This window comes from Hydra viridissima, unplaced genomic scaffold, assembly GCF_058129835.1.
Source record: "Hydra viridissima isolate aposymbiotic clone 2 unplaced genomic scaffold, HvirCarnegie_v1 scaffold_5, whole genome shotgun sequence".
Lineage (NCBI taxonomy): Eukaryota > Metazoa > Cnidaria > Hydrozoa > Anthoathecata > Hydridae > Hydra > Hydra viridissima.
In genome coordinates this window covers 14,689,867-14,701,151 of record NW_028324304.1, presented here as the reverse complement: position 1 = coordinate 14,701,151, position 11,285 = coordinate 14,689,867, and the positions used below count along the sequence as shown (strand labels likewise).

The window sequence follows — 11,285 nt, the reverse complement described above, 5'->3', positions numbered from 1 at the left end:
CTCTCCACCCTTTCAAAACCTTATTTTTGAGCCCATAGTTTTTAAATTTTAAAATCGAACAAACTTACTTATTGCAATAAAATTTTTATATTGAATAATCTATCTTGTTTCATTAAAGCAAAAAAAGGAATCTTATATTTTAAGATTCCTTTGTTTAGCTATAAAATAATGATGGAAAATCTTTACCAGTCCCCCTTAAATCACCATGTGTGGAATCAGCATTATCATGCGTTCTTTTCCTAGCAGTTGCTGTTACGCTAACCTTGTGTTCACTTGTAGGCTTGGGGTTTGTCGTCGCAACGACTCCTAAACTACATTTAAATGTTATAAAAAATATTTTAAAAAAATTAAAAAACAATCATTAAAAAAATAAAAAAAAAAGAAGACATTAACTCATCAAAAGATTGCTTAGTTGATATATTATCGTTTTGAAGGATAAGACGAAGTACTAAACAGCTGCGTTTCTACAATTTACAATGCAATCAGGAACACAGAGTTATCCAATTGCCTCACTGTATGTGGGTGACTTAAACCCTGACGTTACAGAAGCTATGCTGTTTGAGAAGTTCAGTCAAACTGGTCCGGTTCTATCAATTCGCGTATGTCGAGACTTAGTTACAAGACGTTCTTTGGGTTATGCCTACGTCAACTTTCAACAACCAGCTGATGGTAAGAAACTGTCTTCATATAGTTCCTCAGTAGTAAAAATTATGTTAAGCAAATTTTTCTAATTGAATAGTTTATTAACAAAATTAAAAGAAATAAAGTTTAACTTTGTTTGCATAAATAATGCAAAAAAAAAGGCTTTAAATTGAAATTTAATACATAGATAAGTTTAATCAATGACAAAAGAAAGTGTTAAAATTTTGTAAATATGGAATTTAGTGCTTATTTTTTGTAGTTAATATTATAAATACATTATTTTAGCTGAACGAGCAATTGACACTATGAACTATGATCCCATTAAAGGACGTCCTTGTCGAATTATGTGGTCACAACGCGATCCAACTCTACGACGCTCTGGTGTTGGAAATATTTTTATTAAGAACCTAGATAAAAACATTGATAACAAAGGGCTTTATGATGCTTTCAGTGCTTTCGGAAACATTTTGTCATGTAAAATAGCCGTAGACTCAAAAAATGTTTCTAGGGGTTATGGATTTGTTCACTATGAAACAAAAGAAGCTGCTCATGAAGCTATTGCTAAAGTCAATGGAATGATGTTAAATGACAAGAAAGTGTAAGTTATTTTACTGGCATATTAAAAAAATCTCTTTTACTTTAAAGTTTTAGGGTTTAAGCTGATTTTTAATGTTAACTTTTATTAATCAATATATTATGTACTTTTCTAATTTCTATTTGCTAGACACATCCTTAAATTTATTTTGTATTTTTTTTAAAAAAATGTTTTCAGCCTTCTTTTGATTTCAGTTTCGTTGGTGAGTTTATGTCTAAGCGCGAACGGCTTGAGAAACTTGGTGATCAGGCAAAGAAATTTAAAAATGTCTTTGTTAAAAATTTTGGTGATTCATTGGACGAAGAAAAGCTGAAAGAAATGTTCTCAAACCATGGAGAAATAACAAGTTGTGTTGTAATGGCTGATTCAGGCAAGAGTAAAGGCTTTGGGTTTGTTGCTTTTGAGACTCACGAAGCTGCTGAAGCTGTAAGTGAAATTTTTTCTTAACCTATACATATAAATTAATTATAAAACAAATATATGCAGTGAAATTGCATGTTGTCTAATTCTATCAAAGTTCCTGAAGCTATTACAATTAATTGCTGAATCTGGACATTTTAAAAAGAAACTTACAAATAGTTTTTTCAGTATTGTGCAGCTAACTAGGCCTCATTTGCCAATATCCATAACATGCATCCTTTGAACTTTTACTAAGACTTTGCAATATTGATTAATTCTTGTTTATAGAAAAGTAAAAGTCTGATATAAGTGCTGGTGCACATTCAGGGATGTTGATTGATCACTCTCAGTGAGTCTGCAATCTGCTTGTTCTATATGTACACATATACTGGTGAGTTATATGAGGATTCGGGATTGTTTAGAGGATAATCATGTGAAGACTTAGTAGGGCTGTAACTGGTTAAAGAAATATATTAAACCAATATTCTATTAGTCATTTATCTGTTCTGGTGGGCTGTTCTATGAAGTTAAAAATGTTAGTCTCTGATGGTGCATATAGAGTCAGGACAGAAGTATTAACGAGATCTCTGTAAACAACTCATTGTAAATAGGCACTTTATGATAAAGAGTAGTTTTGCTATATTAAGATCACTTCTTGTTTAAATCAAATTATAAATAAAGACAATGGCTGATGGTTGTCTTTGAATGAATTGCAGTATTCTGGTCAATATTAGCTCACAATTCAGAAATGCAGGAATGTTTGGTCTTTGATTTGTCCAAACATTGTGGAAACCTTTCCTGTAACCTATTAACTTATTAGCATAGTTTCTACATGTAAACAAAAAAAGTAAGTTACCCAACTGCTGCATAAGAAGGAGCATGCATCATTATCTTGATCTGTATTACTAGGTTTTGGTATCAATAGCCATTCTGACTTGATCTTCAGTTGTTCAGAGTTCCTGGTGTTGTTTTTGTGTCCTCAAGTATTTTCGTAATTTTAAATCACCAACTGTAACTCTGTCTTAAGTTATGTCTTAAAGCAATTTTGACATTTTTGTTTCTACCATTTTCATTTCATATACACTTTCTGATGTTATTGGAACAATTATGTTCATTACTATTTTAGAAACTACTTAACATAGTTGAGGTACTTTTTATGATCTGCATTTTCCAAAGTTGTTGGAATAATAATAATAAAATGGTCAATATATTGTATTTTAATTCCATTTATAAATCTTGCCTGGGTTTTTTTCAGTTACGCTTTTTATTCATTTGATTTTTTGCTTATGTTCATGTAAACAATGCTAAACATTAGCTTCAGCTCGTTTTTAACTTTCTTATTCACAAAACGTCTTTTGGTTTCTAGATATATTCTTTTTCAGATACATGTTTTGTCTATAATTGTTTTCAACAGTAAATGATGTTCTGATCCAGAGAGTTTTCAAGCTCATTTCTATATAAAAAGCCATTCGTTTGCTGTCATTTTTAAACTTTTTGTTGGCTGATGACAGATATCTATCTTGTTCTCACACAAAAAATTACCGTTTTTCTTAATGGCTAAACTTTCTGCAAGTTTCTGCTCTGCATGATGTTGTGATAAAATTAAATTCTTCTAATAAAGCGCTGTAAACATTTACATTTTCTTAAACTTACATTTCCCTTAGTTAAAAAAAATCTTCTGTGTTAGCCTTTTTCCTGAGATAATGAATTTCAGAAAAAAAGGCTGCTGTGGAAGATTTTTTGAAATCTTTTAAAGAAATAGCATCAATTAGAAAGCACTAATGCACTAAGACATTAAACAAAATGTTTATTTCTATTCTGTAGAAGTATTGTTGAAAACATTTTATCTTAATATATTAAAAAAATTACAACAAAAATAGATAGATTTTATATAGATGTATAAATAGTAAAAAACTGTGTTTGCTAATGTGTGTGTATGTATGTATGTATATAATAGGCTGTGGATCATTTAAATGGTCTGGAGATAGATGGTAGAAAGCTGGTTGTTTGTAGAGCTCAAAAAAAAGCTGAGCGTGCGTTGGAGTTAAAAAGTAGGTTTGAAGCACAAAAGATGGAAAGAATTAATCGATATCAAGGTAAGATTTTTAACAGATTTTAACAAACTTTTGTTGATTGGTTTATAAGTATTGCCAATTTTAGTCATCAATATGAGCTTGCAATCAACTTTAATAAAACAGAAAGAAAATAGAGTTTAGTGTTACTATCAATGAGAGGTAAAATGTAATTGGAGCCATTTTACAAATCCTTAACAAATAAATTATAAAAGTAGTGGTAGCTATAGTTCTTGAAAACCATGTTCATTAGTTACTGCATATTAAGTATTTTTAAGCATGGGAGTTTTCTTTTTTACCTAAATAAACAGAAAAAAAAGTTATAAAAAGTACCTAAATTAGGTTTTGCTAAATAAATCTTTTTTATACATTTATTTCAATACAAGAATAACAATAGGATCTTGAGTATATTGTTTTTAAACAAAACACATTCCATTTTACACTACTAAGTTTATGAGAAGTTAACTACATGTGTAAAACTCTCAATATGATGTAAACTTATTTTAGTTCACTTTTAAAAGATTTTCTAAACCCTCAAAGTCATTAGGCTGGAAGGCATGCTTTCAATATTAAAATTTGTTAAAACTATTGTTTTCTATCTAATTGTAAGTTTAGCCTTAGATTGTCATTTAATTTGAAGAGTTTAGCTTCATAAAGTTGTTATTTACAGTTGGGAGAATTTGGTTTTGGATAGTAGTTGAAACAAATAAACCTCTAAAATGTTAATATACTTATGTGGAGCAGTAAATAAACTTGAAATCTCCTACTTTAAATTTTAGAAAACCATATTATAACTATTGAATAAAGAGATATTTAATTAAAATGCTGTTTTAAAAAATCGTGCACATGTTCTATAAGGTTGTCTCCTGTTCAGAAATTCTGCTGTTAATTTTCAAACAAATGTTTCTTAGGTGTTAACTTGTATATTAAAAATCTTGAAGACGGTTTGGATGATGAGCGTTTGCGATTAGAATTCTCTACCTACGGCACAATAACAAGTGCTAAAGTAATGAAAGATGAAAAAGGAGTTTCCAAAGGCTTTGGTTTTGTTTGTTTCTCTTCTCCAGATGAAGCCACTAAAGCTGTTACTGAAATGAATGGAAGAATTCTTGTTACAAAACCATTATATGTTGCACTAGCTCAGCGTAAAGAAGAAAGGCGAGCACAACTCTCTACACAGTTCATGCAGCGTGTTAATCCACTTAGATATAGTGCTTCTGGAGTATGTTTGTTTTTCTCCCATCTAAACTTTGATTTAAAAATGTTTTAGAGTGTTACATTTTTTGCTAAAGTATGCATGAATGTTAATGTTATTATACTTTTTTTTTCTATTATCTTTCAAGGCTATGCCACAAGCAGGTTATTCATTTCAAGCTGGTGGTCAACCTGGTTTTTACATCCCAACTGTACCACCAAATCAACGTCCATTTATTGCACAATCAGTTAATCAAATCACTCGTCCACGTTGGCAAACCCAAACACAAGTACAACAAATTGCAGCCAATAACACTCCATATCCATCTCATGTTAATCAAATTAGAGCTGGCACTGCTCAACCTAGACCACGACATCAAGGTGCCCCTAATATTGCTCGACGTGATGCTCCTTATCAACCTGGAATGGGTGCTAGAACAATTCCAAGTCAGCAGGTCCAAATTCGTCCTAATGTACCAGCAGTTTCACAACAGCGTGCACCATACAAATATACTGCAAACACACGTAACCCGTATCCAGCAGGACAAATGATGGTTCAGGGACAGCCTGATCAAGCTGCTGCTTTAATCCAGGTACTGGTGTTAAACTAAATTTGTATTATCTTAAAAACTTGATTTTAATTTATAGTAGGTTAAGTTTATAAAATTTTTACCATTGGGAGTGTATATCTATGTCATAAGTCCAGTTAACTAGCATGTAATCAGATATTGTTTTGTCAAAAGACAACCTGGAACCTTCTTTAGCATTAAAAAAATTACAAAATTTTGGTCAAAACTCAAAAATATATACTGTCCCTTAGAATCAACTCATTGTATGTTAATACTTTAAGTATGCTGTTGAAAACTTTTCTTATATAGTTACATTGACATGTTTTGTATATATCTAGGGTCCAGAACAGTTGACTGCAACAATTCTTGCCACTGCAACACCAACTGAACAAAAACAGATGATTGGTGAGCGTTTGTTTCCATTAGTCCAGGAATTCCAACCTCATTTAGCTGGTAAAATTACTGGCATGTTACTAGAGATTGATAATAGCGAATTACTGCATATGTTAGAGTCACGTGACTTGCTCCGTGCAAAAGTAGAAGAAGCTGTCCAGGTCCTGCAAGCACACCAAGCTAAAGAGGCTGCAGCAGCTGCGGCTGGTACAGCAGTTGATAAAAATTAGGTTTTTTTTATGAACAGAAGTATGCAAATAACTGATATTTAATAGATACAGTGCCACTTTTGTTAACAATTTCGCTGTGAATTTTTTAAAAGTCTCTCTGGGATTTTAAGATCTCGATAAATCAGTAGTCCCTTAAACCTAATAATTTTTTTAGATTTCTAAATTTCAACTATTGTTAACAAAAGCGATTTTATTTTGAATATCATTTTTAAGAGAAAGTATAGAAAAAATTTTCGGTTGTAAGTTGTTACACGTTTTTAACAACTTATAATTGATTGCCAAAAAAATCATTAGATTTATCTTTTAGTACTATATAATGTGAAGAGTGACAACTGATTATTGTTAACTCTTTCCCTTTGAATCTTATTCTTGTCATCTTCCATTTTTTAGTTTTAAAGGATTTTCTTTACTTTTTTTTTTAACGCATAAATTGGTCTTTTTTGAAATAGTATGCCTCTGGATTTTATCCCATGAAAAGCATTATTGTTCTCTGTAATTATATCAGAGAGGATTGTTGGAAATAAAGATGGCCAGTTTATGATTGTACTTGGAAATGTCGTCAAATATCTATTAGAAAATGTTAATGTGAAAGCATGCTCGCGTTGCATAATGGAATAATATTATCTAAAGAACTTGATAGTTTTTATTCCTTTCACTGTATAACTGTCAAAATCCAAATAGATAAAGTTGTCTTCTTAAATTTTTTATTTGAGATTTAAATTTTAGGTTAGGGAATTACATGAAGGTTGGTACTGGGAGCTAATTAGGGGTAATTCACGTTTTGCAGGTAAAATTTAAAAGTTCATCAACATCAAATGCTCTTTTTGCACCTTTTGGTCAAAAAATATAGTATAATTTCAATTGAAATAAATTCAGTACTGCTTCAAGGACCATAAACTTCTGGTTCAATATCTTCCGAATAAATTTTCTAAATTATAGTTAGTGTATGAAGTATCTTTGACCCCTCTGTAAGTTATTTTTTAGACAACTTTTTACTAATAGCGTGTTATTGTTCATACTTAGGTATGTCATTAAGTAATCAAGAACTTAAACAAGAACATTTAGGATTCTATCAGAGCAAACTAGATGTCAGCAGTGTTAAGATTTGTGGGGGATTAATGGGTGGTGTGAACAAAGATTTCGTTCATTCAGGAAGAATATACTCTTGGGTGGTGTGGACAGAACAAGCAAATCTAGAGCACAGTTAAAAATTCGTTTTGAAAGAAGAGGAGAGAAATAGACAGTCTCGAAAATTGAGTCTGTTCTGACCTGGCCACATCATGTTCAGCATCAAGCAATTCTGATCATATTAAATCTGAAAAGTTTATCCAAGAACAATATAAAAATATTGTTGAAGATCACTGTCAAGATTCAGTCAGCATCTAAGCGAATCAAAGTCAGTACTTCAGATATTATTCCACCAAATCTTGCATCTGCATTGGAACTGCAGCAGCAGTGTTGTATCGTATTAATGGCGTATCTAATTTTCCACTGTCGGTCAGTAGCATTTTCAGAAACATGATGAAGAACCGCTCAAGTTAAGTTTTAATTTTCCACTGTCTGTCAGTAGCATTTTCGGAAACAGGATGAAGAACCGTTTTCAACTCTCAGCAAGTGTAAAAGCTGATGGACAAGAGAAAGAAGATCGAATTGCCATTGTTTCGGAAAAATAGGTAAAAACTTTTCGCCATTCCAAAAGTTGCTCAAGGAACAAGTGATCTAGTTGCACAGGCAGCTGCCACGGTATTTAACGAAAAAAAAAAAAGCAATTGAAAATAAATTTGTTGCAATATCGCTTTACACAAGACCATCCAACACAGATCGCCTGAATGGAGAATTTGTTTTTTTAAATAAGAAACTCGAAAAAATTTTAGTTTGACCAAACATTTTGGATTGTAGAAACCACACCCATGAGGTGTTGGTTTCATGGCGATATTTGGCATTACAATTGGTCGAAAATGTTCTACTGTTTCGCAGATTCAAATAGTATTGGTCTCGAATTGATCAGTAAGTACAGCCGTATGATAACTTGTTATGGCTACCCTAAGTTTTTCTTGAAAACTGTAGGAAGATATGAACTTTTAATGGTAGTTCGTAATTTTTCGACTTAAAAGTTATCAAAATTTTCAAAAATGGGATTTCTAATGACAAGCAATGTATTATTTACTTTTGATAACATGTTTTGTTGAAAAAAAGCTAAAAAGTTGAGTCAAACAAATTTAGTTACTTCAACTTTTGCCTCTATGACAGCTTTTACTCTTTTCGGCATGCTTTAAATACATTTTTCAATTTTATGGAGAATTTAGTTTTAATTCCAGTGATTGATAATTTTTTCGATCAAAACAACTTTATTTGTGATATACTCATTTACGTTCTCCATCGGATTAAGGTAACCAGGCCAATTTAACAATGGAATATTCCAATAAAAAACAATTTTTTAAAATTAATTTAGACCTATGGCATGTTGCCCCATCTTTCATAAAGATTTTTTTTTTACCTGGACAAAACCATTTCGCTAGTTAGGGCAACAATTTCTGTTCTAGATTGTTTTTATACTACACATGATTCAACATTCCTTCAACAATATAGAGCTTTCCCACCCCTTTTCTACAAATAGCAGACCAAATCATAACATCGACTATGACCAAATCATAACATCGACTATGAACAACTATTTCGACTAAAGATCTTTGATCTATGGGAATAGAAACAGTAGAGATCAAAAGTCTTCTGAAAGCCGTTTACCAAGTGCAACAAATTTGGCATGAAAGTCTAAGACATGTCCATACTGATCCAAGACATGGTTTAAAGTAGATGAAAGGCTCTTCGTGACGTTGTTTGATCTTTTGATCGACCTTTACTGAAACCATGTTTGAAGCACTGATGCAAGGACTTAGATATGAAAGTTTTAAAGACTTTGTAAACTCTAAAATCAGAAAGAAAAATAGTTTAAATGTAATAATTAAAGCAAACACTTAGTATGAGACTAAAGGATGAAATTCTTAAAGATTATCAATATCCCTGAGTTTGAAAAATGTTAATTGGATGCAATACATAACTGAGTTTTTTTTTTTTTTTTTTCAAAAACAGTTTTTAGTTTACTAAACAAGTCAGGTATATGTGAAGTGTAGCATAATAAATTTTATTGCAGCTCAACGAAAATACTACTTTATTTTATTGTAATTATAAAATTTTTGTTGCCAAATAGAAATTACAGATTAACTGGTAATTTTTCTGTGAATTCTGCAAGGCTTATACTTTTAGAGTATTATGTTGCAACTTACCCCGTTCACTGTTGCAACTTGCCCCGATGCGTGGTAAGTTGCAACATCTTTTTTTTTATTTTTGTTTCACTATTGCGGAATAGCTAAGTTTTATATTATATTTATCAATGTTGGATTAATATGTCATTAAGATCTATTTTATAACCCTGAAAAAAAATTTCAAAAATACTAAAGTTTAAGGAGGTAACTGCTGTTTTTTAAATTTTGTTGCAACTAGCCCCGGTCTCTTCTACTCTTATCTATAAGGTGGGAGTCAGGGGTTCAGAAAAGTAATCAAGGGGTTAATTATTTTTAGTTATTTTAAAAGTGAGTAAACAATCATTACTTATCTCTTTTAGGCATTTTATAGAAAATCTTTATTGTTTAAACAGGTTAGATTCTTAATTTATCAAATGATGTTTAACAACCTATATTCAGCTCCCCCCCTCCCCTCCCCATTCCTCTTATCTTTAATTTAAAAATTCTTAGGCTGGAGTAGGGTTAGGACTATTGTAATTGTAATTGTAAAAATTAAATACAATTACACATTACAATACAATAATATTGTATTGTAATATTACAGAAACAATAAAAAAATTTTATTTTGGTATTGTAATGTTGTGATGAAAAACAAGTACAATAAGTATTGTATTGTTTTTTTTTTTCTAACAATACAATAAAATTCGAGAACTATGGTATTGTTTTGTTTTAATGAATTAAAATTACAATAGCTATTGTATTGTTTTGATGAAAACAATTACAATAACTATTGTAGTGTATTACTTTACATTAAAGTAGAAAAGCTAACATATTTTAACGTATATTCATCTCTGACGAACTTACTATTATTTTTGCTATTTTTTATTTACGGATTTGAAATATATTGCAAATTTTATTTTTTACATATTTAGATTTCGCATCACCTATCTTGTTATATATTTCTAAGCTCTAAATGGCCGCAAAATATTGTCTGTCTGATGATAGCCTTACTATTTAAAGTTGCCCAATTTACCATTCTGGCACCCCTTCCCCCTCCCATTATGTTTCAGTAAAATAGAATCAATCATTAAATATTAGTTGTAACCTATTTCAAGGGTACAAGGGTATAAAGTTGGCAACTGGACTATTAAAACATTTATTAAATTTTGACAATAAAATAATTTTTTAAATTACAATAACAATATATTGTTATTGTATTACAAAGACGAACTACAATACAATATTTATTGTTATTGTAGTGGGTCATTACAATAGATTTTTTTTCAGATATTGTTATTGTTTTATAAAGATTAATTGAAATACACAATATTTATTGTTATTGTATTACAGAATTACAATTGTTGTAAATCACAAGTATTGTTATTGTTTCTAAATTAAGTTAATGCAACAACAATAATTATTATTACTGTTATTGTTTTCATTACAATTACAATAGTCCTAACCCTAGGCTGGAGCACATAAGTAAAATTCATAATAGTGCACAAAAGACAAGGGGGTGGTTTAAGAGATTCAAAACAACACTTTTTAAAACTTTTTAAATTTATAATATCAATGAAAAAAAGTTTTTTACTAAATGATTTTTGATATTCTCTAATCTAAGGGTGGGAGAAAAACTTAGACGACTTTTGATGCTTCGTAATCTAAGGGTGGGAAAAAAACATAGACGATTTCAAAAATCGATAATAAACGAAGCGATACAAAGCGAAGTTTACAAAGTTTAAAGGATTTTTAATTTTTTCAGACTTCGGAAACCACCATTAACTTTTGTTAAAGTGGAATCAAAATTGAAAAATCTTTATTTAACCAACTTCGATCACCGAATTCGGTCTCGAACATCGTCTAACTTCTTCAGAACACCATTAATTTTGTTAGAAATGCTGTTTTTAAAGTCTTACCCTTTCTGTCGATTTATAAGATGAAGTACAGTT

The 11,285-nt window shown here is 30.6% G+C and overlaps 1 protein-coding gene across 1 annotated transcript; it reads left to right on the top strand.

The window, feature by feature from the left end:
* Positions 1-197: 197 nt before the first annotated feature.
* LOC145188829 (polyadenylate-binding protein 1-like) lies at positions 198-6,726 on the top strand. Its single transcript, XM_080065326.2, has 7 exons — positions 198-669; positions 928-1,240; positions 1,432-1,663; positions 3,594-3,732; positions 4,620-4,930; positions 5,052-5,495; positions 5,810-6,726. Exons 1-7 carry the CDS (start codon positions 477-479, stop codon positions 6,092-6,094), a joined length of 1,917 nt encoding a protein of 638 aa, XP_079921452.2. The 5' UTR covers positions 198-476; the 3' UTR covers positions 6,095-6,726.
* Positions 6,727-11,285: the final 4,559 nt, after the last annotated feature.